This window comes from Xenopus tropicalis, chromosome 9 (assembly GCF_000004195.4).
Source record: "Xenopus tropicalis strain Nigerian chromosome 9, UCB_Xtro_10.0, whole genome shotgun sequence".
Lineage (NCBI taxonomy): Eukaryota > Metazoa > Chordata > Amphibia > Anura > Pipidae > Xenopus > Xenopus tropicalis.
In genome coordinates this window covers 6999408-7026258 of record NC_030685.2, presented here as the reverse complement: position 1 = coordinate 7026258, position 26851 = coordinate 6999408, and the positions used below count along the sequence as shown (strand labels likewise).

The following is a 26851-nucleotide window of genomic DNA, read 5'->3' as shown; positions in this document are numbered from 1 at the left end:
GTAGGGCTTAGGGTTATGGCTGCAATTGTCTTGTGTTTGGATGGCATTCCAAGAAATTTGAATTGTAAAGTAATTGTTAGTTACAGTATTGGGTCTTAATTGAAAAGTAGTGGCCAATAGGTTAGCTTGGGGTGGTGGCAAGGAAAGATGGAAAGCACACAAGAGGGAAAACCACTTACAGCCAAGAAACAAAATCTTCTCAGGCCCATGGGCCTCTAGCTAAGCCACTGCTGGGGTGGGGTTGCCAAAATAAAAGTGGTCGATATTGTTATGAAGTTAAATATGAATCTCATCAAGAGTATAAGTGAAGCTTTAGTCTAGCACCATCAGTGATGATTTCTTAAGTCACCATGCTTATTATAGCTTTTCACCAGTTCCCAGTGGCCCATTTGAATCAAGAGTTTTCTCCACTGAAGATCCTGCCCACTTGGTGACCACCCAGATCTCCTTTTTTGTTCTTGGTGCTGGAGGCATTAAGTAACTTTTTTCTATTACCAAACACTGACTGAAATAAGCTGTCGTCTACAACAGGCTAAGTGTGCTGTATTGCATCAGCTATGCGTGGTGTTGTCTACTGTTCTGTCCTGCTCACTGTCTGAAGTGAGATTGACAGGCAGATAACCCTTCTTCAAAACACCACACTGTGTAAGTTGTTAACTTGTTTAATGAGTATTTGAAGATGAAAGGGTAAAACTGAAATACATACAAATGAAATGGTATAAGTGTCTCTGCTGGTGAAACAATATGCATACATATACATTACACAGATGTAATAAATCTGCTATCAAACAGAAACAAACCTCTCTCTCTAAGATGCAGGAGCTGAGTATATTAAGCAAGTAAAACTGTATACACTCACCAACAATGCTGCATAGGGCCTGTTTAGCATGGAGAAAGCTGAAAGCACATGAGATAAACTGCACAGGCTGGAAAACACCTACTTCCTGTGACCTGGAATTATGACATCAAGGGTCAATAGCTAACTTTATTAAACAAATAACTAACACCAGGAAATATCTACAGGTGTCCAGTAGATGGAGCTGGAGGACTGCTCATACCTATAATCAAATGAAAAGACATATATCTGTCCTGACAGCACACTCCCCGCCTGGTGTCTGTAAGATCACCACAATCATTCTAGTCCAATCAGGGAGCAGGGTCTTCAGACTGAAGAAGAAGGATGAGCTCTGTCACTGGTCTGAAGAATAATGTAGAACTCCCATCTCTGGCAATCTTTATTTCCACTTTGCGAACTTTGCCATCTTTATCAGGGAAAGTCTTTGTTACACCACCCATAGGCCATTCATTCCTCTTGGTTTGTCGATCTTTCAGAAGGACGAGATCTCCGTATCTTGAGCCGGATCCACTAATGTAAAGGTTTCAGTCTCTGGTTTCAAGTGGTGAGAATGACTCAAGAAGGGTGGACCTGTGAACCACATAGTACCTTTCAGGTGTGCTGCTGATACAGATCTTGTGGCCAGATCAGCTGGATTGCTCTCTGTTGACACATAGTGCCATTGTTCAGGGAGAGAGGATCTTCTTATTCGCTGAACTCTGTTGCTAACAAAGACATAAAATCTTCTTTTTTCATTGCAAATGTAGCCTAAAACTATTCTGCTGTCTGTGAAGTAGCTGACAGAGTCTATATTTGTGTCGATTTCTTTTGTTATGAATTCAGCTATATCTACTGCGAGGACTGCTGCACAGAGTTCAAGTCGTGGGACTGTAAGTTCCGGACATGGAGCTAATTTAGCTTTTCCTAGCACAAAACCTATGTGGACCTGACTTTCAGAATCTATCGCCTTTAAGTAGGCCACTGCTGCAATTGCTTGCGTGGAGGCATCTGAAAACACACAAAGTTCTTTGTATTTGGCATTTGAACAAGAAACGGATACATAGGGTCTAGTTACCTGTATGTGCTTCAACTGGTGAAGGGACTCTTTCCAATCTTCCCATGACAGTCTCTTACCTTCAGGTAGGGGTGCATCCCAATCTTGAGTCTCCGAGGTGAGATCACGAAGAAGAGCTTTCCCTTGAATGGTTACTGGTGCAGCTATCCCCAAAGGGTCATACAAACTGTTTATTGTAGAGAGGACTCCTCTTCGTGTGTAGGGTCTTTTCTCTGATGACACCTGGAAGGTCAGGGAATCGCTTTTAAGATCCCAGCAGATGCCTAAGCTTCTTTGCATGGGTAAATCATCATCATTGAAATTGAGATCTTTTAAGTCTGTTGCGTGATCTTCAGAAGAAAAAGCAGCCATTACATCACTGCTATTTGATGCTATCTTATGTAAGCGGAGATTTGAACATGCTAGCATTTTCCTGGTTCTGTTCAAGAGGTCAATGGCTTCAGCTGCAGTGGGTACTGACTTCAGACCATCATCCATGTAAAAGTCTTTTTTTACAAATCTTTTAGCGTCTGCACCAAACTCCTTTTCTTCCTGACAAGCTGCTTGTTTAAGACCATATATGGCCACTGCTGGAGAAGGTCTGTTACCAAAGATATGTACTTTCATTCTCCATTCTATGATGTCTTGTGCAGGGTCGTTGTCTTTGTGCCAGAAGAACCTTAAGTAATTTCTGTCTTCAGGTCTAACTAGAAAACAGTAGAACATCTGTTGGATATCAGCCATGAATGCAATGGTGTCCTTGCGAAAGCGTAACAACACACCAAGGAGGTTATTATTTAGGTCTGGGCCTTTCAACAGAATGTCATTCAGGGATACCCCACAACACTGTGCACTTGAATCAAAGACAACTCTAATCTGTTGGGGTTTCTTGGGGTGGTAGACTCCAAAGGGAGACAGATACCAACACTCTTCTCTTGGATTGAGAGGTGGCGCTATCTCTGCGTGGCCATTTTGGATTACCTTTCCCATAAATTCAAAGAAATGCTGTCTCATGTCAGGTTTTACTTTAAAAGACCTCTGTAAGGACCTGAAACGTTGCAAGACTTGTTCTTTGTTATTTGGTAGCTGCTTTCTTTGTGGTTTGAAGGGTAAAGGAGCTACCCAACTACTGTCTTCTGCTCTGTAGAAACCCTCGTCCATTGTTTTCATAAAGGCAAGATCTTCCAGAGAAGGAGCAACCTTCTCATCTTCTGTTGTTCTCTGAAAGATACTGTGGCTTACATGATCCTCAAACTCTTTGCAAGAGGATTTGTACGTAGACACTGAGGATTGCATGGTTACACATACATTCATGTCATAGTTTTCCCTCACATTGTAGAAGTATGGACAAGGTGGAAAGAGGGATCTGCAGCTCTCTTCTGAGGTTCTGGTGTAAAGACAGTGTACTAAGTCTGGTCTATGGACTCCTTTCAGGCATACATTGCCCACTATGACCCATCCTGTGTCTAATCTGTGTGCATAAGGAGCGTTATGTGGTCCGTTGATCTGTTGCCTCACTTTATGGACCCTAATTATGTCTCTTCCTAACAGCATAAGGATAGCTGCTGATGGATCAAGTTTGGGTATCTCACTAGCAAGTGACTTTAGATGATTGTGATGAAGAGCCACCTCAGGGGTTGGGATCTCCGTCCGGTCGTTCGGTATCTCATTACATTCAATGAGTGTGGGTAATGAGATTGTGGTTTTGCCATCAAGAGACTGTAGTTCAAACCCTTGCGCTCTTCTTCCTGAAGTGTTAATCACCCCTGCACAGGTTCTGAGAGAATATGGAAACTGCTGGCCTTTTGACCCGAAGATTTCAAAGAACTCTGACCTGACCAGGGACCTATTACTTTGGTCATCTAGAATAGCATAAAGTTTGATTGCTCTGTTCTTTTGTCCTGTAGGATAGACACTTACTAAACAGATTTTAGAGCATGATCTGTCTCGAAGGTCTCCTCCACACACTTCGGTACATGTTGTAGTTACTGTAGCCTCTGCACCGTTGTCCTTTCCCTCCCCGCCATGATCACTCCCTTCTGGCGGCCTGACTGACCATGGTGCAGGACCAGGATGAAGAGCAGACACGTGTCTGTCACTGTTGCACTCCGTGCAGCTAACTGGTTTGTCACAGTCTTTCGCAAGGTGTGCATTTGAGGCACAGCAACGGTAACAAATATTGTTTTGTTTTAAGAAAGTCTTTCTCTCATCAAGGGACTTACTTCTGAAGCCTCTGCATTTGTACAGAGGATGAGGTTTGTGATGAATCGGACATCCTTTTGTTAAGTCCATGGTCTTAGCATCAGTGAAAGCAGAAGAGTTTCCTGTAGCTTGAGATACTTCAGTCTTGTGCACCCTGATGGAGCTTCTCTGAGGGGTGTTCTTGTAGCGGTATTTCTCTGGCTTGTTGTCACCAAAGGTCTGGAACGTCTGAGCAAAACCTGGGTCATTGTACATCTTTGCTTGTTGAGAGATAAATTGCACGAAATAAGAGAATGGTGGGAATAGTACATTATGTATTTCCTTGTACTTGGTCCCATGGGATGCCCATTTCCTTTTTAGAGAATCTGGCAGCTTTTTTACAAGGTCTTCTATTCCTCTGGCGGAATCAAGATTACCTAGTCCTAGAAAGCATCCTTCATTTTTTGCTGCCAACAGTTCTATTACCAGATCACTGAATTCTCTAAGTTTCTTGCTGCAATCTCTTTCAAAGATATTCCCAAAGTTGTCAATCCTGTCCCACAGGGATTTTTCTATCTTCTCTGGAGCTCCATAATCTTCGTTCAACCTTTGCCATGACATCTGTAGTCCTTTACAAGAATCATTGACATATACTGCCCGAATGCCTTTCACTTGTCTGCTGGACTCTGGACCTAGCCACTTCACTAGGAGATCTGTTTCTTCTTTGTATGAAAGGTGAAGGTCTTCTATAGCATTTTTAAATGACGCCTTCCAAGCCCTGTAGTTTTCTGGTTTCTCGTCAAACTGAACAAGACCTGATGTTATCATTTCTCTGCGTGCCATAAATCTCACTAAGTCTGACATCTGTTGATCGCCAGTGAGTTGGTTTGAATCAGGCTTAATAGGGAGCGCTGGCTTCACATCTGGTGTGTGCTGGTATGATCCCTCTGGAGAATGACTGTCTCTATCAGGAACCCTTGGTCGTGTAACAGGAGGATAGCTGTATGTATTAGTAACAGGTAAAGTCCACTGAATGTCATTATAATCTCTGGCTGCAGGAGTTTTCACATTAGCAGGATACAATTGTTTGAAATCCTTTTGTTCTTGTAACAGAGCACCATCTGGTGGTGAGATGTAGTCACATTTTAAGGGAATGTTCTGGAGAGGTATACTATGATTTTGCTCAGATGATGGGATAACATCACTGTCTCTGTACTCACTAAGCTTTTCTAGGCTTGGCATTGATGGACTGTACTCCTGTGAATGTTCCAGCACATATTCTTTGGTACGTTGCATAGCAGTTTCTGGTTTTACATCAGGCTGCATAGTGAATTTCTGACTTGCTTGTTCTGTAGTGTCAAGAGCTGCATCTAATGCATCTGCTTTGGCATTTGCGATTGCCACGGTCTTATGTAAGTTAAGAATCTCTATTGAAGCTTCTAAGCGTGTCTTCTCTAATTTTAGCTCTGTTTCCTTCCCAGTAAATGTGAGTTGAGCTAGTGCAGCGGCAGCTTCTGCGCGGAAAAGCGCAGCGTCAGATACCTGGGAGCGGTTTGAGAGTCTGGATGAATGTGACACCCTAGATCTGGTCTTGATTGATCGTTCAGACATCTTGCTGTCTAATCTTGATAAGAGTTAGCACGTGGTACTATGTTAACTGAAGCTGTACTGTATCTCTGTGGTACTTGCTAATCCACTCTGCGTGTGGGCCTCTTGATACAAGCTGTTGTTTTACTGTGCTGTATTGCATCAGCTATGCGTGGTGTTGTCTACTGTTCTGTCCTGCTCACTGTCTGAAGTGAGATTGACAGGCAGATAACCCTTCTTCAAAACACCACACTGTGTAAGTTGTTAACTTGTTTAATGAGTATTTGAAGATGAAAGGGTAAAACTGAAATACATACAAATGAAATGGTATAAGTGTCTCTGCTGGTGAAACAATATGCATACATATACATTACACAGATGTAATAAATCTGCTATCAAACAGAAACAAACCTCTCTCTCTAAGATGCAGGAGCTGAGTATATTAAGCAAGTAAAACTGTATACACTCACCAACAATGCTGCATAGGGCCTGTTTAGCATGGAGAAAGCTGAAAGCACATGAGATAAACTGCACAGGCTGGAAAACACCTACTTCCTGTGACCTGGAATTATGACATCAAGGGTCAATAGCTAACTTTATTAAACAAATAACTAACACCAGGAAATATCTACAGGTGTCCAGTAGATGGAGCTGGAGGACTGCTCATACCTATAATCAAATGAAAAGACATATATCTGTCCTGACAGCACACTAAGGATAGTCAGGATAGGGACATTCCTAGGGAACATTGGGTGGGGGCACAGCTCAGGACCAAATTGGAGACTGGATATATAGTTAATGAAATAGAGGGAGTGTAGGAGTGACTGTCAGGGACAAAGCATGGAAGTGAGTAAAAGCCAGGGATGGAGCAATGAGTTAAGCAGTGCCAGGGAACGGGTGGGGTGGTGCAAGTGGGCTGGTGATTGAGTGGGGTGGTTTAAAATTGGGCTAGTGGGTAGGGGGAAGGGCGGTGAAGGCTGGACTGGCAGGTGTGGGGCTAGGTACTATTGCCTCGGGCGGCAACACTACTTGGCCCACTATTTATTTTTAAATGCCCCCCCAAGCAGCATAAAAACAGGAAGGTGGGTATACAAAGAGCAGGCAGGATCCTCAGTGCATTAAGTGGGCTGCTAACCCTTCAGAGCTTTATTTACAGGTGTATGGCATCATGGTAATCTATTATTTTCATGTGTTCCCCTAGAAACCCTAGAGGTTTGTGGTGTGTCATGATGGCAAATCCCAATATGAATCGATATGGCGCCTCCAAGTTCAACCTTCAAAATATCTTGGAAATTGGACCACTGAGTATTAATGAGGTGCACCCTGCGACTGAGGAAGATCGTCTGTGGACATTCCTGAGAAGGCTTATGGCCCTTAACAAGGAGGCAAGGAATGCTGGGTGTCTGAGAAGTAGTGAAGATATTCCAAATCAAGATATCTTCAAAGAGTTTGAGCTTGATGATGATGATAATCCTACAGACTCTATGCATCCTCTTGACATCCTATGTGCTGTCCTCCATAAATCTAATTCAGTTTTACAACAGGAGATTACATCGAAAATGTGTATGTGTCAGTTTGCCATTCCACTACTGCTCCCTGCGGGTGATGGACCAGGCTGCACCTTCATGCTATGGGCAATTAGAGATATTGTAAAGAGGTGGAGACCTCATTCATTAGCAGAGACCAAAGGGTTTAAAGAGGACAGTGTGGTGAACATCTCCATGCCTATATTTTCTTTTGTGAGACTGGGCCAAAACAAAATGTCCAAATCTAAAACCCTCAATCAAGTGCTCAGCCCAGCTCAGCAAGGTCATAGCTTCTTTATACACGACAACATGGAGGGCGGAGACATTCAGAAGAAGATCTCCAGTGGGTTAGTTGAAATATCATGGTATTTTCCTGCAGGGAAAGAAACTTCTGATATTTTCCCAGAGCCCATTGCAGTTACGAATCTTCGTGGTGATTTGGGCTCTAACTGGACCCAGTTCCATTTCTTAATGCAAGTCTCATCTGCTGTGTTTATATTTGCCAATAGTATTTCTGAGAATGATTATAAACTGTTATCCAGCTTTAGAGGTTTTGAGACGGGTGTCTCTTTCATTATTAGTCCCAGTAGTGATAAACATGAAAATAAGAAGTCCTTGGGTTTTCTCAAAATGTTGATTTCTATGCTAAATATTAACCCAGCACATATAATAAACAAGGAAAAGATCAATGAGACACAACTCGTCAAAAGGTTGCAAAACATTATAAGTGACCTTATGAAGAATTCTTGTACGAGAGTAAAACTTGAAGACATGTCAGGTGAAGCTATCAAGCTTGGAATCAAGGTAGATGAGAGTGCTGAAGAATTTCAGAAAGCAAAGAAATGGGCCATGGGAATTACGAATGAGATTGGTGATGTGGTAGAGTATAAGAGAAAGAACATGAAGCTACAAGGACAGCTGTGGAAAGAACTGTCCCAGTTAGAGAAGGAGTTTTGCAGAATGAAGAAACAAGGACTTCAAAATGCTGAAGACTATAGGTGTCATCTGAAAAAGAAGCGTTTACTGCTACACCAGGAGCAGAACAAACAGGACCTGCCCGACGGTATGAATAAGTTCATAACTGCAATGACTCAATTATCTGACGCTGAGAAGGTTAATTTTTTAAAATGGATGAAATTTAGTCTTGATTCAATATCTAGAGATGTTATGTCAACCTTGCACGCTAAGTACAGTCAGATTTATAGTAAAAGAGTAAGTGACCATACAGAGCTAAAGGAGATAGATTGTTTGATATCTGGTAGTTCTTTGGGAGTTGAACACTTTCTACGTGAGATGGGGCAGTTTTATGAGTCGGAATGTGCACTCATCAGAGAAAAGCTGATTAATATAAACCAGAGGAAGTTTAGCAAACTCCCTGAAATTGCTGCAAAGCTCCTGCTGGATGGCTTCCCATTGGAACTGATAGATGGAGATGCCTCCAATGTCCCTATGCATTGGATAACAGATATTTTGACTGAACTGGACAACATGACAGGAAAGGGATGGAAATTGAGAGTAATCTCTGTGCTGGGAGTGCAGAGCACAGGGAAATCCACCCTCCTGAACACCATGTTTGGGCTGCAGTTCCCTGTGGCCAGTGGGAGATGCACACGAGGAGCCTTCATGACACTGATTAACGTGAAAGAAGACTTCAGAGAGGAATTGGGCTGTGAGTTTATCCTAGTGATTGACACTGAAGGTCTGAAGGCTCCAGAACTTGGACCTCTAGAGGACAGCTATGAACATGATAATGAGCTGGCAACTCTAGTGGTTGGGCTGAGTGATATCACAGTAATCAACATGGCTATGGAAAATATAGTAGAAATGCGGGACATTTTGCAGATTGTTGCTCATGCCTTCCTCAGAATGAAAGAAATTGGGAAAAAACCCATTTGTCAGTTTGTCCATCACAACTGCAGTGACGTGTCTGCTCCTGAAAAGAACATGAGAGACAGAGTGAAACTGTTGGAACAGCTGAACGATATGACTAAAGTGGCAGCAAAGATGGAGAAAAAGAGTGGAATCACTTCTTTCAGTGATATAATGACCTATAATCATGAGACAGACAACTGGTACATTCCAGGGCTCTGGTATGGGGTCCCACCCATGGCTTCTGTAAACACAGGATACAGTGAAAATGTTGATTCACTAAAAAGACATTTGTTTCACCTACTTAAACAACTGAAAGGCATTCAGAATCCGCAGAGTATTATTGAACTTACAATATGGATAAATAGCTTGTGGAGTGCAGTGAAGCATGAAAAATTCATCTTTGCCTTCAAGAATAGCCTGGTGGCAGAAGCGTATGACAAACTTGCTGTAAAATACTCCGAATGGGAGTGGGACTTCCGCAAGCAACTTCATACCTGGATCATGAAGGTAGAGACAACCATCACCAATCAGCCAGCTGATAAAATACAACCAGACACAGAAGTGAGGTTAAAGAGCAAAGTATCTGAAATTTTAAAAAACGAAGAAACAAATATGCTAAAATCAATAGAAGATTATTATAAAAGCTCAACTGGAAACGTCCATCTGATTGAACGTTACCGAGAAGAATTTTTAGCAAGTGTGAGATGTCTCAGGCAGGAGCTCGAAAACTCAACATCTAATAAAATTGAGGAGATTATTAGACGGAAAAAATCTAACGATCAGTTCCAAGTCGTCCAGAACAAATACCAGAAAGTCATTGAGGATAAAGTCAGCGGTCTTGTCATAGAGTGCAGACAGAACAAAAATATTGGAAAGAAGAAAGCAAAAGGCATGTTTGAAACAATGTGGAGAAAAGCAATCTCGGAATTGCCAAAGTGTCAAATAAAGAAACTCAACGTCAGTCAAGAGATGCTCGGGCATCTTATTAAGGATATGGACAATAAGGGAGCTGTCATAAAGGAGAGGTTACTTAATGTAAAAAACTTATCTCAGTATGGAAAACAACCTTTCCAGATGGATAAGGATTACATAGCTGGAAACTGGAATCCGTTAGTCATCATTAAAGAATATTTCACCAGTGCTTCCCATAACAAGATAGACGAACTGGCTAGATCTCTGGTGAGAAGATGTGATGATTATGTTACGGAACAAATTAACAAAAAAAATGCCTATGATAGCATATATTGCCATGAACTGCTCAACATGGTCAATAAGAGACTCAGGGAGAAAGATGTTCTGAATCTACCCACAACACATTTGTTTGAGTTGGACATTAAACTGAATATTTTGGGAAGTGCAGCCCTGAAACTACAAGCGATGCACAACAACTTTGTACAGGAAAATGATCCAAAACTTTTTCTCGAAAAACTCAAACCCTACTACTTGGCAAGCCTTCAAAATATTTTCCACCGAGAAAAAGATGAACGTCAAAGTAGAGCTCAACGTTTTTGTGAGCTGTGCCTGAAGCCAGCTCTGGTGGAGCACATCAACAGGCATCTTGGGAAAGCAATCGTCGACGATATTTTTCACAGTGGAAATTTCAAAGAGTTCTCTAGCAGTCGCCATTTCCAGTTTGCTGTGCTCAAGAACCTTCTAGAAGAGAAAGACTTTCACCAGTATCTAGGCTATATTAACTATTATGAGAAGTTTGTGAAATCTTGGATAACAAAAACAATGCTGAAAAAGTATGAAAAGTCCAAAGAACTCGAGACTTTACAAATAAACATCCTGTCTAGCATCTGCAAGAAAGTCACGGACGTTCTCAAAGAACTCAGATCAGTAGGGCTTCTCACCACTTCTGACTTTTTACAAGAATTTTGCAAGAAGCTTAGAAATGATCTGGTCATTTCACAGAACAAAATCCTTGTAGTCATTTTTCAGATTGAAGATGACATTCAGAGTTTTTCAGATGGCATTCAGCTGTATCTCACTGAGATAGAAAAACAATTAGCATCAGAAATGAAATCTTCCAGTACCGAATCGGTGCTTTCCAAGTCACCACTCAACCCCGTGGATGCAGTGTTCAAGTCTGTCTGTGGCTGTTCAAAATGTTGTCCATTCTGTAAAGTTCCCTGTGAGGCCTCGGGTAGTGACCATGTGATGCACTTTGCATCTGCTCATAGACCCAAGGGTTTGGCCAAATGCACCTGGAAAACAAATGGCTCTCTTGCTACCTCCATATGTTCTACTGATGTTGTTACTGAACTCCAATTTGTAAGCCCAGAAACAGATTGGAAACCTCATCCCTACAAAGAATTCCAAACCATCTACCAAGACTGGACCATTCAGCCTTCAGACTCTGGGGAATCGTTTCATTACTGGAAATACATCTTTAAAGAGTTTAACAAAGAGTTTGCAGATGCCTATTTGGCAGAAACAGCTAAGTTGGCAGAAGACTGGAAGGTTCTGACTGCCGAGGAAGCTCTGAGAAGCCTAGAAGAAACATTTTTCATGAAGTAAAAAGTAAAACACAGTTAACCTGTTTTTCTTCTTACATTGTCCTCCCAAATTCATTGCATCATTGTGCTTTGGTATCTTCTACAAACATAGTAACATAGTAAGTTAGGTTGAAAAAAGACGTAGGTCCATCACGTTCAACCATAATGCCTATATATTATTATTAACATTGATTTATAAAGCGCCAACATATTCCGCAGCGCTGATATAACCTGCCTAACTGCTAGTTGATCCAGAGGAAGGCAAAAACCCCACCTGAAGCCTCTCTAATTTGCCCAATTCCTTCCTGACCCCAAGATGGCAATTGGACCACTCCCTGGATCAACTTGTACTAAGAGCTATCTCCCATAACCAGTGTAGGACTGGGACCCCAGGGGCCCACCAGAAAACCTTAGACTCTCCAAACTATTTTTCCTCCTTTCCTCCCCAACCTCTTCATTCTCACAGTCTCTTTTATTTACATACTAGCATCTATTTTTCCCATCTATTTCTCCTCTTATTCCCATTTAGAAATAGGGAATGACCATGAAAAAGGCCAAATGCTCAGGAGCAGGAGGGCCCACTGACACCTGGGCTCACCGGGGGTTTTCCTGGTATCCTGGTGGGCCAGTCCGACACTGCCCATAACCTTCTATTCCCTCACTTGCAAACAGCTTTGCTTTTATACATTTGTGGATGAATTTAATAAAAGTACAAAGGTTTTTATTAGGTCTAGTAACCCATAGCAACCAATGAGATATTTGCTTTAAAACAGATGACCAATAAATGCAACCTTTTAATTGGTTTCCATAGGATACTAGACCCAGGGGCAATTTTTTTTTTTAAATTAGAGATTGTGTCTTTTTCCGCAATTTGAATTTTCCAGGTTTTAAAAAATCTTGGAAATGGAAATGAATGAAACCCAACAGCTAAAACCTGTTGACCTTCTATATAAGAGATAAGCCTGACAGGAAGTAATGCAGTGCCAACTGTAACAGGAAGAAGTCAAGGAGTAAAAGACACGGCTCTGACCTTGCATTGGCCTATGCAGCCTAGCATGTATGTAGAACAGCCCAGCATGGGCTGTAGAACCTAAAATGGCTTCAGTGGTTTCAATTGGGAATGGCACATATATATATTTGTATAGGGATATAAAATTGTTGTACTTAAGGGCTGATTTATAGGAAATATATTGTACTGAGCATTATTCTGCCTTTAAAATTCTTGCTTTCTATGGCTCCAATCATTCATCAATCAGGAACACTAATAGAACGTATCTCATTCATGTACACTGGGCAAAAACCGGGCCCTCAAGTCTCTATTATATCACTCTCTTTGCTATTAAAGTAATTACATTCATTTATCTTCACAACAGCCACTGCACCCTTCTATGCTTTTAATTGTACCCCATTATCAAAATATTTACACCCTTATTTACCCCCTGCTCTTCCTCCCACATCCCTAATGGCTATTGGCCCTTCTTTGGTGTCTCAATCTCAAGGCAATATACATTTCTCCAGCGGTTTAGTTCATAAACAGTACAGTTCCAACTAAACCTTTAGTATCAGATGATGAAGATCACTATTGATGGACATGTTGGGCTGGTCGTAGCAGGAACCTCAAATCTTGTGTAGTCTACTAAAATCTAAGGGGAATCATTTACAGTGACCCCAGGCCGAAAACCACACTGAGACAGACAGGTAGTAGCAGGGGGTGAGGACGCAGCGGGGGTCGTAGTTTGAGGACTAACTATAGTCTGGTCCAGCAATAGTCTGAGAACTAACTATGATCCGGTCCCCCAATAGTTTGAGGACTAACTATAATCCGGTCCCCCAATAGTCTGAGGACTAACTATAATCTGGTCCCCCAATAGTCTGAGGACTAATTATAATCCGGTCCCCCAATAGTCTGAGGACTAACTATAATCCGGTCCCCCAATAGTCTGAGAACTAACTATAATCCGGTCCCCCAATAGTCTGAGGACTAACTATAATCTGGTCCCCCAATAGTCTGAGGACTAATTATAATCCGGTCCCCCAATAGTCTGAGGACTAACTATAATCCGGTCCCCCAATAGTCTGAGAACTAACTATAATCCGGTCCCCCAATAGTCTGAGGACTAACTATAATCCGGTCCCTCAATAGTCTGAGGACTAACTATAATCCGGTCCCTCAATAGTCTGAGGACTAACTATAATCCGGTCCCTCAATAGTCTGAGGACTAACTATAATCCGGTCCCTCAATAGTCTGAGGACTAACTATAATCTGGTCCCTCAATAGCCTGAGGGACCATGAACTGACCTGGTTTGAAAAGTTTGAGGACCCCTGGCTCATCAGCACAAGTTTCTATGGCTGTAGAATAACGGCACCATGTAACCCAAGTATAATCATTAGCTACACGATCTCTAGTATATTCCAGTTAATGCTTTTTTCATGTTTTGTTCCCCAGTTTTGCTTTTCAATAAACATTTTGAATTCAATGTCTTTTTAGTCTTGATTTGAGTCTTGTTTTTGAGAAATCATGGCAGTAATGGCCAATAGGCATCACATTGTGCCTCCTACAGTCAGGAAGAGTCTGTACTGGAACCAGAGAGGGAACTTCACATCAGATGCTAAATCGCCATATATTAGTCCATTGGGGTATCTGGGACGTATCAGTGGTGAGAGATCCATTTGAAATCAAGGGGCACATTCACTAAAACTCTATAAATTATCATTTTTTTAATTTCCAAATTTGACTGAATTCGTTTTCCCGAATGTCTACTATTTATTAAGAAAAGTCGCAAAAAACACAACTTTTTCAAATTGTTACTGCGAAAATCAGAAGGTCAGAAGGTGTTAGTTTTTCTTTGCTTCCTTGTGCAGAGTGAAGCCCCGCCCCCACTTCCTGTTCAGGTTTCTCAAAAAAAAACAAAAAAAAAACAACTGCTAATGCACAGATTGGCTCCTGCTGCCTCCAGGCATGCTCTCCAGGTCGACTACAGTACTCGAATTGAAGAGAGAACTGAACAAGAAGTGGGGGCGGGGCTTCACTCTGCACAACGAAGCAAAGAAAAACGATCACCTTCTGACTGAGGAACCAGGTCAGAGAGAATGCTGGGACAAAGGTAGGTAATTCTGGAGGCTGTTTAGAGTAATTTTACTGAAAAAAAAGGTTTTCTTATTCTTTAAGCGAAATGTTGCTACAACTATTTGAAAAAGTTGAGTTTTCGGACAAAACTCTGCATCAAAAAATCAAAGTCTGTAAAGTTTTGAGACAACAGAAAAAAACGTCAAAGAAAGGGGAGGGACCGTTGCCGATGACTTCTACATGAACTCAGCAAGTTGAAGCAAATTGTCGAATTTGGATTTTCAGCCGTTTGGACGCATAGTAAATCATGGAAAAGTCGCAGCTTTTTTTATTGTGACTTTTTGAAAAAAATCCAAATTGAGTTTAAAATTAAAAATCGTTAGTTAATAAATGAGCCCCTAAATGTCTTTTCCTTTTGTAACATTTGGCGTTTGCGGGGGCTCCTTGTCTAAATCGGATAAACTCGCATTTCGAATGTTCGCTTACGTTCTACGTGTCCAGGGTTGGCTCAAAGTTAGTACAGGTATGGGACCTGTTGTCCAGAATGCTCGGGACCTGGGGTTTTCCGGATAAGGGATCTTTCTGTAATTTGGATCTCCATAACTTGTCTGCTAAAAATCATTCAAATAAACCCAATAGGGCTGTTCTGCCCCAATAAGGGGTAATTATATCTTAGTTGGGATCAAGTACAGGTACTGTTTTATTATTACAGAGAAAAGGGAATAATTTAACCATTAAATAAACCCAATAGGGCTGTTCTGCCCCCAATAAGGGGTAATTATATCTTAGTTGGGATCAAGTACAGGTACTGTTTTATTATTACAGAGAAAAGGGAATCATTTAACCATTAAATAAACCCAATAGGGCTGTTCTGCCCCCAATAAGGGGTAATTATATCTTAGTTGGGATCAAGTACAGGTACTGTTTTATTATTACAGAGAAAAGGGAATCATTTAACCATGAAATAAACCCAATAGGGCTGTTCTGCCCCCAATAAGGGGTAATTATATCTTAGTTGGGATCAAGTACAGGTACTGTTTTATTATTACAGGGAAAAGGGAATCATTTAACCATTAAATAAACCCAATAGGGCTGTTCTGCCCCAATAAGGGGTAATTATATCTTAGTTGGGATCAAGTACAGGTACTGTTTTATTATTACAGAGAAAAGGGAATCATTTAACCATTAAATAAACCCAATAGGGCTGTTCTGCCCCCAATAAGGGGTAATTATATCTTAGTTGGGATCAAGTACAGGTACTGTTTTATTATTACAGAGAAAAGGGAATCATTTAACCATTAAATATACCCAATAGGGCTGTTCTGCCCCAATAAGGGGTAATTATATCTTAGTTGGGATCAAGTACAGGTACTGTTTTATTATTACAGAGAAAAGGGAATCATTTAACCATTAAATAAACCCAATAGGGCTGTTCTGCCCCCAATAAGGGGTAATTATATCTTAGTTGGGATCAAGTACAGGTACTGTTTTATTATTACAGAGAAAAGGGAATCATTTAACCATTAAATAAACCCAATAGGGCTGTTCTGCCCCAATAAGGGGTAATTATATCTTAGTTGGGTTCAAGTACAGGTACTGTTTTATTATTACAGAGAAAAGGGAATCATTTAACCATTAAATATACCCAATAGGGCTGTTCTGCCCCCAATAAGGGGTAATTATATCTTAGTTGGGATCAAGTACAGGTACTGTTTTATTATTGCAGAGAAAAGGGAATCATTTAACCATTAAATAAACCCAATAGGGCTGTTCTGCCCCAATAAGGGGTAATTATATCTTAGTTGGGATCAAGTACAGGTACTGTTTTATTATTGCAGAGAAAAGGGAATCATTTAACCATTAAATAAACCCAATAGGGCTGTTCTGCCCCAATAAGGGGTAATTATATCTTAGTTGGGATCAAGTACAGGTTCTGTTTTATTATTACAGAGAAAAAGGAAATCATTTTTAAAAATTTTAATTATTTGCTTATAATGGAGTCTATGGGAAATGGTCTTTCTGTAATTCAGAACTTTCTGGATAACAGGTTTCTGGATAAGGGATGCCATACCTGTATTTCACTTGCCAAACTGGTAAAACCTCAGTTATTTCTATATGATTCTGCCCCTGGCCCACTCAGTTACACAACAAATTGTGGTGCCAATAGGCTTTCTGACCTTGGGTGCAGAGTACAGAGCCTAAGTGCCTAGGGCAGCGGTTCTCAACCTGTGGGTCGGGACCCCTTTGGGGGTCGAACGACCCTTTCACAGGGGTCGCCTAAGACCATCGGAAAACACATATTTGCGATGGTCTTAGGAATAATTTTATGGTTGGGGGTCACCACAACATGAGGAACTGTATTAAAGGGTCACGGCATTAGGAAGGTTGGGAACCACTGGCCGAGGGCAGTTCCAAACCAAGAGGATCATTGCTTGTGCTCAGCCTTTACAGGGATATACCAATACTTTACTGAAGAAGGGACATTTGGGAAAGGGAAACTCAGAGGGCCGGGATGTGGAAATACAAACTTAGGGGTGATTTACTAACCCACAAATTCGAATCCGAATTGGAAAAATTCCGATTGGAAAACGAACATTTTGCGACTTTTTCGTATTTTTTGCGATTTTTTTCGGCGCCTTTACGACTTTTCGGAAATTATCGCGACTTTTTCGTTACCAATACGATTTGCGCGAAAAAACGCGAGTTTTTTGTAGCCATTCCGAAAGTTGCGCTTTTTTCGTAGCGTTAAAACTTAAAAGGCGTGACGTTTTGCGTAAGTTTTAACACTACGAAAAAATCGCAACTTTCGGAATGGCTACGAAAAACTCACGTTTTTCCGCAAAAATCGTATTGGTAACGAAAAAGTCGCGATAATTTTCCGAAAAAATCGCAAAATACCGATCATTACGAAAAAAACGCAATCGGATGCATTCGGCCCGTTCGTGAGTAAGTAAATGGGCCCCTTAGTGTAAACATATTTGTGTGTTTTATATCTAAAAATATATATAAAATAACACACCGCCACTGAATTTATTTTAATAAAGTATATTTAATTGGATATAAACAGTGATTTAAAGAACATTTAGACACAATCAGTTGATATTAATGTTCATTTAATGTTTTTTGACCAAGATCGGCCAAGACTATTCTATATTAATTTCTAAGGTTTTTTAAAGGGGTTGTAAACCCGACCATGATGCTGTCCCACTGCGCCCCCTAGTTTTGCTATAGAAGTTGCCAAAAAACATAATTATAGATGCAAGAAAGTTCACCAATGAGAATTCTACTGATGAAAAACTTAATTATAAATGCAAAAGAACTGACCAATGAGAATGCTGATTCCCAGCACTGTGTCAGGCCCCTTGCTGGTACCTTACATATAGAGATAATGATGTCATTTTCCCGTCATTATATGGCACAGGAATCAGACATGGGGATAAAGGGACAGACTTGTTCAGTGCTGGGAAACTGTGCTTAATGCTCCCAACTCCAATTGCAGGAACAGAGAACAGGGAGCCAGATTTATACAGATCAGCTGGGATTCTCATTGGAGGATTCTTTTGCATTTCAATGCTGCCAATGCGGGCCCTAGAGAGCTGGGAAAGTTTTATTGTGCAATATTGCTTTAAGAATACAACCCTGATGTTGCTGGACTACAGCTCCCAGCATGCCTCACCCTTCATTATATGTTACATTATTCTGGGATTTGTAGTTCAGCAACAGCTGAGTAACGTTTGGTTGAGCCGCACTGTGCGGCAGGGTTTAGTGCCCCTTTCAAAGGTGTTTATATATAATAGTGAAGTCTCACTTTTACCCATTGATGAATATGCCCCCAAAAATCCCATAGAAATCCCATAGAATGATTGGGGAATTTTACTCTGATGGACAAGAAACTCACATTAACAGAGGTCAGCATTGCATTTGGACATTTATCCTCTCAAGAACCCATCAATCTCATGATGTTCATGCTCTCCAGCTTCCCCAAGGATCAACATTCTGAACCAAACCTGTTTGGACCTCTGTGTACTTGAAATGCCAGAGTCTGGGCCTGGTTCCATATATATATATAGGACCCTCATCAAGGACACCCTATGAGCCATGAAATTAGTGGATTTCAATTAGTAGAGCCCTCACCCTTCTTTCAGTCTGAATGACTCCTTTAGACTGTGTAGAGCTTTCTCTCGGGTGATACTCTGCCAGTCTTCCGGAATATCAGCCGGTTTTTTACCGTATTCACCAGCAAATTGTTGATTAAACTCTTTGAAAACAAATTTCCAGTAATCTGAACTATCAGTATTCATCTCAGGGTAGATAATCCAGTCCGGGTAACAGGTACGATAATCTTTGTAAGGATGGGGCTTGAAACCTGTCTCTTCTGAAGTGAAACGGCCATTGGAGGTGATATCAGTAGAACAGGTAGAGTAATCTAGAACCTCCATGTTACCTTTTTGGTTGCACTTGGCTAGACCCTTTGGTCGGTGAAGAGAAGCAAAATGCTCCTTATGGTCGGCAGCTCCAGCCTCACAAGGCACCTTGCAGAATGGACATTGCTTCCCACACCCAATGACTTTCTTAAACAGTTCATCTTGAGGCTTCAATGTGACTTGGGAAAGTATGGAGCCAATATCAAACTCTCTCATTTTCACAATGATTTTCTCTTCCATATCGTTCAAAAAGAAACGAACCTGCTCTAAAAACTCAGAAGAGCTTGTTTTGTTTTGGAACATTACCAGCTGCAAGTATTTTTTCTCGATAGCTAATTCCCTACTTAACAAGCTGCAAAAATGTTCCAAAGAATCTAGAACAGTTCCCGTTTCTTCCTTGGATACAGTTTCAAGAGCCCAACTAACTTTCCGTATTATGGATTTAAGAATTTGCCAATTTCGACCGCAATTCTCGCCCTTGTATTGATGGTTAATGAAATCCAATATCCAACTTTTTGCAAAGCTCTCGTAGTCATTAATGTATTTCCGATACCGGCGGAAGGACATACGTTCTAACAGATTTGTAAGGACCTTAAACTGAAACACGGTGCGACTTCTGAATTCCAGTGCGTCTTCTCTGTGCAAAATATCATTTAATATGAAGAAACCGGTATATTCCCAAATATAATGGAGGATGGCCGGCTCTAGGCAAAGCTCACAGAAATATCTCGCCCTTTTCTGGCTCTCGTCTTTTTCTTTGTAAATACTTTTAAATATGGAAAAATAACGGTTTCTTAAACTATAACCCGGGTCGTTCTTTGGCATTGGCACTTCCTGAAGTGTCTTTTCCCACATTCGTATAAATTCTCTCTTTAGTTGATGATCGTCAATTTCAGAAGCGGAGTTTCTACTGACCTCAATAATGGCTGCAACTCTGTCTTCCATAATCTGAATGAAACGATCCAACACTTTCTGAATTTTGCATTTTTCCTTCTGCCTGAGAAACAATTCCTCAGATTTTAAAGTTAAAGACATTTCTTGTGTCTCCCTGAGATACTTCACGCTCTGGAAGAAGTCACTTCTAAATGGTTCCAGGAGATGCACATTGTCACACCCGCTGGTGAAATACTTCTCTAGTGATTCTGACACGATTCTCTCTTTGTTCCTTAATGTCCTACTCAGATGTTCTTTTATTTCTCCCCATGTTTTTCTGTCTATCTCGTCTGCTGGTAAATTCTTTATAAAAATTTCTATTTTTTTGAACGACTTATAAGTTGCTTTCTGGAAGTTCCATTCCCACCCTGTATAATGCATACATAGCTGGTTATAAGCTTCGGAAACTAAGCTGTTTCTGAAGCTAAAGATAAATTTCTCATGTTTCACGGCATTCCACAGGCTTTTTATCCACTCTGTAAATTCCGGTATCGTCTGAGGCTTCACATTCATCTTTTTCATATATGAAATCAAATATTTCTTCAGTTCATTCACACCATCACTGTATCCGGCATTAACTGAAGCCATAGGTGGGACACCGTACCACAAGCCGGGGATATACCAAGTATGTTCTTCAAGGTTATAGTCTATAATATCTGAAAACGTTGTTATTTGGCTTTTTTTCTCCATTCTTGCTGCGACTTCTGTCATTTTATCCAACTGTTGCAGAAGTTTCTGTCTGTCCCTCAGGTTCTTCTCATGAGCAGAAACATCACTCACATTTTGATGGACAAACTGGCAGTTGTGTTTCTTGCCTATTTGTTTCATCCGAAGGAAAGCGTGTATCACTAACTGCAGAATATCTTTCATTTCTGCTGTATTCTCCATGGCCATATTGATTATTGTGATATCACTCAACCCAACCACTAGAGTCGCCATCTCATTGTCATGTTCATAGCTGCCCTCAAGAGAAGCCATCTCCGGAGACCTCAGTCCTTCAGTGTCAACCACAAGAATAAACTCACATCCCAGCTCATACTGAAGTTTATCTTTCACGTGGAGCAGTGTCATAAAAGCTCCTCTTGTGCACCGTCCACCACCGACAGGGAATTTCAACCCAAACATGGTGTTCAGGAGGGTGGATTTCCCTGTGCTCTGCACTCCTAGCACCGTGATGACTCTCATTCTATACCTTCCTCCTGTCCTACTGTCCAACTCTGACAGGATATCTGTTATCCAATGTATGGGAATGTTGGAGGCATCTCCATCTATGAGCTCTAGAGGGAACCCATCTAGAAAGAGCTCAGCGACTATTCCTGGATACTTTCTAAATCTCCCTTTTATTTTAGTGCCTTGGGCTGTTGAATATTTAGCCTCATAAAACTGCCCTAACTCACGCAGAAAATGTTCAGCTCCCAAAGAACTATTCAGTATCCTCAGATCTATCTCCTTTAGTCTGTCTACATCTCCAGGGGAATGGCAAAAACTCTCCTCGTACTCCGTGTTCAGAGAATGAAGATGGTCTCTAGTGATTGCGTCAATATAAAATGCCATCATCTTTAGGAACAAAAGTTTATGTCCTGTGATACCTTCTGTAAATTTCTGCATATCAGATGGAAATGTAAGCTCATTTTGTCTCTTGCGCAGTCTAGAACATCTTTTTATCAGCTTGGCTCTGTAAGTTTCTGCGTTGTTCTTCCCCTGTTCCCTCATTCTGCACATTTCTTTTTCTATTTGGGATATTTTTTTCCAGACATTTCCCTGCAGTCTCATAGTTTCTTTCTTATACTGAGTAACATTTTTTATATTATCGGTGATTTCCTGGGCTAGCTTTTTAGCCTCCTTAATATCTTCAGATTCCTCATCTACATGGATTCCAAGTTTTTTGGCTTCCTCAGACATTTCCTCAATGTTCTTGGGATTTGAAGCATTCTGTATATGATACTCTATTATGTGAATCAGTATTTTTACAAAGTTTCTGTCAGTAACTGAGTCTTTCTTTTTGAAGGTATTGATCCCTTTCATCTTCTGTAACAGTTGGATGTTCCTTTCTGTCTCCTCACTTAGAGCACCAGAAGAAGGTACCAGGATAATAATAAAATAGCTTGTCTCTGTATTTTCAATCTTTGATAAACGTTTATACTCGCTCTCACCGATATTCTCTGTAAATATAAACACTGCTGAAGATACCCGGGTTAAAAAGTCAAACTGCACCAAAGCAGACTGCAGGTCACCTCTCACATTAGCGACTGCAACGGGTTCTTTGAAAACGTCCATTTTTTCACTGCCTCCTGGGAAATACCAAGATATTTCCACTAACCCATCTGAGATTTTGCGTAACATATTTCCAGTTTCCATTTCTCTGTGCAGAAAAAACTCTTGGCTCTGGTGAGGTGGGCTGAGAAGCTGGTTGAGAATGCGCGACTTTGATAAACTGCATTCCCCTAGTCTCATAAAAGAGAACATTGGCATTTTTATGTGCACCAAGTTATCCTCCTTAAATGCTTTGATGCCCTTTGATGATTGAGGTCTCCATCTTTTCACGATCCCCCTCATTGCCCACAGCATATAGGTACAACCTGGTCCATCACCAGCAGGAAGCAGTAGGGGGAAAGCAAACTGACACAAACACATTTTTGATAGAATTTCTTGCTGTAAACAAGGGTCTGAGCAATGCAGGAGAACACAGAGAACATCAAGTGCATGGACAGAGCAAGGTCGATTGTCTGAAGCTTCTACAGCTTCATCTAAATTCCGTTCCTCTGACATGACGCCTTCACATGGAACATGCAAAGCCCGGGCAGCAGGGCTAAGGGCCATCAACTTCCACAGAAAATACCATGGAAAATCTTTAATTGTCTGACACTCAGTTCTTTGTATATTTTCAGGTCCAATTTGAAGAACATTGTTCAGCGTCAGCTTGGAGGTTCTGTAACTGCTCATTCCTAGTTCATCAAGTAGAATTCGAAACAAAGTTCCTTTGTCTACATAAAAAGAAAAGTATATGTCAGACTGAATGTTTTATGAAGATTGGAAACTTTTTGTTTTGGTCAGAGTGGATGCTTTGCTCACATTTTATCCCCCAGCTAAAAACTTGTAAACCCAGAATGAGATGAACTCCTTGAAAGGCTTTTCTCAAAAGGTGTAAGGGGCTGCTGGGGTTTGATCCCAGGACCTCCTGGTTGTTGGTTGCTCTCCCTAACCATTAAGTCAGGAGAGCAGCCGGCAAGAGATGATTGCCTTGTGTTTCCTTTCACCTGTGTCCTGGGCTTGGTAACATCACCCCAGCAGCCTTATTGGCTAGGTGGGGTCAGCCAATCAGGGCTGACTCTGCCCTATTTAAGCTCAGCCCTTCTCACACACATTGCCTGAACATTGGTTGATATTAAGCACAGTGGCCTGTCCCTAGTTTGTGTTTCCTGTTCTGGCTCCTTGTCTTGCTTCTTTGCTCCTCTGCTCCTTGTCTTGCCCCTTTGCTCCTTAGCCTTACTTCCTTTGCTTCTTTGTCTTGTTCCTGTTCTTGCTCCTCACTCCTGATCTTTGTCTTTTTCCGCTCTGTCCTGTCTGGTCTACGCCTGCTCCGTCCTGTCCTGTCTGGTCTACGCCTGCTCCATCCTGTCCTGTCTGGTCTACGCTCGCTCCGTCCTATCCTGTCTGGTCTATGCCCACACTGTCATGTCTGGTCTACGCTTACTCCGTCCTGTCCTGTCTAGTTTACGCCCGCTCTGTCCTGCCCTGTCTGGTCCCATCTGGTCTACGCCTGCTCTGTCCTGTCTGGTCCCATCTGGTCTACGCCCACTCCGTCCTGTCCTGTCTGGTCCCATCTGGTCTACGCCTGCTCCGTCCTGCCCTGTCTGGTCTACACCTGCTCCGTCCTGCCCTGTCTGGTCTACGCCCCCTATGTTCTGTCTACGCCCACTCCATCCTGTAACAGCCCCTGCCTGAAGGACTCACCTTCCCATCTCCCACTCGTAACAAAAGGTCTCTGTCCTGTAAATACACAGCATAGTCTAGTCAAAAGGACGTTGTGTTACTTCATGGTTAGGGGTCCCTATCACCGAGAGGTCTCCATCCTGACTTCTTCCTGCACCTACTGCAGTCAGGAACCTATCGTAGTTAGGAAGAAACCTGAAAAGCTTTTCACTTGTTCAACAAGAAAGAAACACCTGCGATCTATGTACAATCTATGTATAGTATCCTTGGATATCTGCATTATTTCAGGGTCAAGGCATCTTTAAGAAGATTTTTAGATTTCCCTAGATTTTGCTTTACATAGCCAAGTGACCATCTGTGGTATCTCAGTTTGTTCCTCTGGTCCTGATGATGCTGCACTGATGCACATAAGCTACAGGACTAGTGAGAAGCAGTTTCTTTTGGCTACTCACTACAATGACCATGCCATGGACCCTTTGGTGGATCAGAATCTATTTGGTATATGGTCAGTGGCCTTTTGTCTTCCATAAAGTTAAAAGAGCAACCATAGAATGAAACAACCCCCAGATCTGAGTTGATGTTGTCCCCTCGCAGGGTAGAAAAAGTCTTTAGGGTTATTTGATGCACCAACGTGAAAATCTTGGGTTGAGTGAGGATATTAGCCAATCATATCCCTTGCATAACTGCAAAACACCACAGTTACCTTGTCCTGGTGATGGTGATGGTGCCTATAGTAGCAGTGGGGGGATAATAGCCTCTGGGAAGGGACTGGGGCTGTGGGATAGCAGGTATAGTAGGGAGAGATGGTGCCTATAGTAGCAGTGGGGGGATAATAGCCTCTGGGAAGGGACTGGGGCTGTGGGATAGCAGGTATAGTAGGGAGAGATGGTGCCTATAGTAGCAGTGGGGGGGATAATAGCCTCTGGGAAGGGACTGGGACTGTGGGATAGCAGGTATAGTAGGGAGAGATGGTGCCTATAGTAGCAGTGGGGGGATAATAGCCTCTGGGAAGGGACTGGGGCTGTGGGATAGCAGGTATAGTAGGGAGAGATTGTGCCTATAGTAGCAGTGGGGGATAATAGCCTCTGGGAAGGGACTGGGGCTGTGGGATAGCAGGTATAGTAGGGAGAGATTGTGCCTATAGTAGCAGTGGGGGATAATAGCCTCTGGGAAGGGACTGGGACTGTGGGATAGCAGGTATAGTAGGGAGAGATGGTGCCTATAGTAGCAGTGGGGGGATAATAGCCTCTGGGAAGGGACTGGGGCTGTGGGATAGCAGGTATAGTAGGGAGAGATGGTGCCTATAGTAGCAGTGGGGGATAATAGCCTCTGGGAAGGGACTGGGGCTGTGGGATAGCAGGTATAGTAGGGAGAGATGGTGCCTATAGTAGCAGTGGGGGGATAATAGCCTCTGGGAAGGGACTGGGGCTGTGGGATAGCAGGTATAGTAGGGAGAGATGGTGCCTATAGTAGCAGTGGGGGGATAATAGCCTCTGGGAAGGGACTGGGGCTGTGGGATAGCAGGTATAGTAGGGAGAGATGGTGCCTATAGTAGCAGTGGGGGGATAATAGCCTCTGGGAAGGGACTGGGGCTGTGGGATAGCAGGTATAGTAGGGAGAGATGGTGCCTATAGTAGCAGTGTGGGGATAATAGCCTCTGGGAAGGGACTGGGGCTGTGGGATAGCAGGTATAGTAGGGAGAGATGGTGCCTATAGTAGCAGTGGGGGGATAATAGCCTCTGGGAAGGGACTGTGGCTGTGGGATAGCAGGTATAGTAGGGAGAGATGGTGCCTATAGTAGCAGTGGGATAATAGCCTCTGGGAAGGGACTGGGGCTGTGGGATAGCAGGTATAGTAGGGAGAGATGGTGCCTATAGTAGCAGTGGGGGGATAATAGCCTCTGGGAAGGGACTGGGGCTGTGGGATAGCAGGTATAGTAGGGAGAGATGGTGCCTATAGTAGCAGTGGGGGGGTAATAGCCTCTGGGAAGGGACTGGGACTGTGGGATAGCAGGTATAGTAGGGAGAGATGGTGCCTATAGTAGCAGTGGTGGGATAATAGCCTCTGGGAAGGGGGTGTGGCTGTGGGATAGCAGGTATAGTAGGGAGAGATGGTGCCTATAGTAGCAGTGGTGGGATAATAGCCTCTGGGAAGGGACTGGGGCTGTGGGATAGCAGGTATAGTAGGGAGAGATGGTGCCTATAGTAGCAGTGGGGGGATAATAGCCTCTGGGAAGGGACTGGGGCTGTGGGATAGCAGGTATAGTAGGGAGAGATGGTGCCTATAGTAGCAGTGGGATAATAGCCTCTGGGAAGGGACTGGGGCTGTGGGATAGCAGGTATAGTAGGGAGAGATGGTGCCTATAGTAACAGTGGGGGATAATAGCCTCTGGGAAGGGACTGGGGCTGTGGGATAGCAGGTATAGTAGGGAGAGATGGTGCCTATAGTAGCAGTGGTGGGATAATAGCCTCTGGGAAGGGACTGGGGCTGTGGGATAGCAGGTATAGTAGGGAGAGAGTAAGGGAGTGCAGTACAACAGGCAGACAATAGGGAGCAGTATATACAGTAGTAGGTCGGTATATACACTACTCAGGGTTGGCTGCACATTAGATGAGTACAAAGTACAGACGTACCTGGGCCCTGAGTGCCCATACCGGTGAGTGCAGGGATTCCCCCTCCCAGTCAGTAGGAGCCCAGCACGGTGGAGGCTGTGGGACGGTTATGGCTCCGGGGAGTCGGATTCAGCTTTCACTTTCATTTCTGCTGCGTCACTGACTGAAACTGCACAAACAACTTGAAAGTCTCAGATTACATAATATTTATTATCAGGCTGGCCGTACCTGGGCTTATATAAACTATTTACTGTGCTGCAGTCAGTATTTAATATAAGCCCATGTATGGGGCACCAGTGATGGGCAAAATTTGAACTAGTCAACTTT

The 26851-nt window shown here is 42.4% G+C and overlaps 3 protein-coding genes across 3 annotated transcripts; 1 reads left to right on the top strand and 2 right to left on the bottom strand.

Moving 5' to 3' along the window:
* Positions 1-547: 547 nt before the first annotated feature.
* Positions 548-6363, bottom strand: LOC101730954. The gene is made up of 3 exons (XM_031893363.1): positions 6128-6363; positions 860-5961; positions 548-693 (listed from the first exon to the last, which is right to left on the bottom strand). Exon 2 carries the CDS (start codon positions 5679-5681, stop codon positions 1329-1331), a length of 4353 nt encoding a protein of 1450 aa, XP_031749223.1. The 5' UTR covers positions 5682-5961; positions 6128-6363; the 3' UTR covers positions 548-693; positions 860-1328.
* A 453-nt stretch (positions 6364-6816) lies between these two features.
* On the top strand, positions 6817-11717 carry LOC100490847 (up-regulator of cell proliferation). Its single transcript, XM_002942050.3, has one exon. The coding sequence runs from the start codon at positions 6845-6847 to the stop codon at positions 11573-11575; it is 4731 nt and encodes a 1576-aa protein (XP_002942096.3). The 5' UTR covers positions 6817-6844; the 3' UTR covers positions 11576-11717.
* Positions 11718-18327: 6610 nt separating this feature from the next.
* LOC108646247 (up-regulator of cell proliferation) lies at positions 18328-26643 on the bottom strand. Its single transcript, XM_018092685.2, has 2 exons — positions 26546-26643; positions 18328-22963 (listed from the first exon to the last, which is right to left on the bottom strand). The coding sequence occupies exons 1-2, from the start codon at positions 26562-26564 to the stop codon at positions 18753-18755; spliced, it is 4230 nt and encodes a 1409-aa protein (XP_017948174.2). The 5' UTR covers positions 26565-26643; the 3' UTR covers positions 18328-18752.
* Positions 26644-26851: the final 208 nt, after the last annotated feature.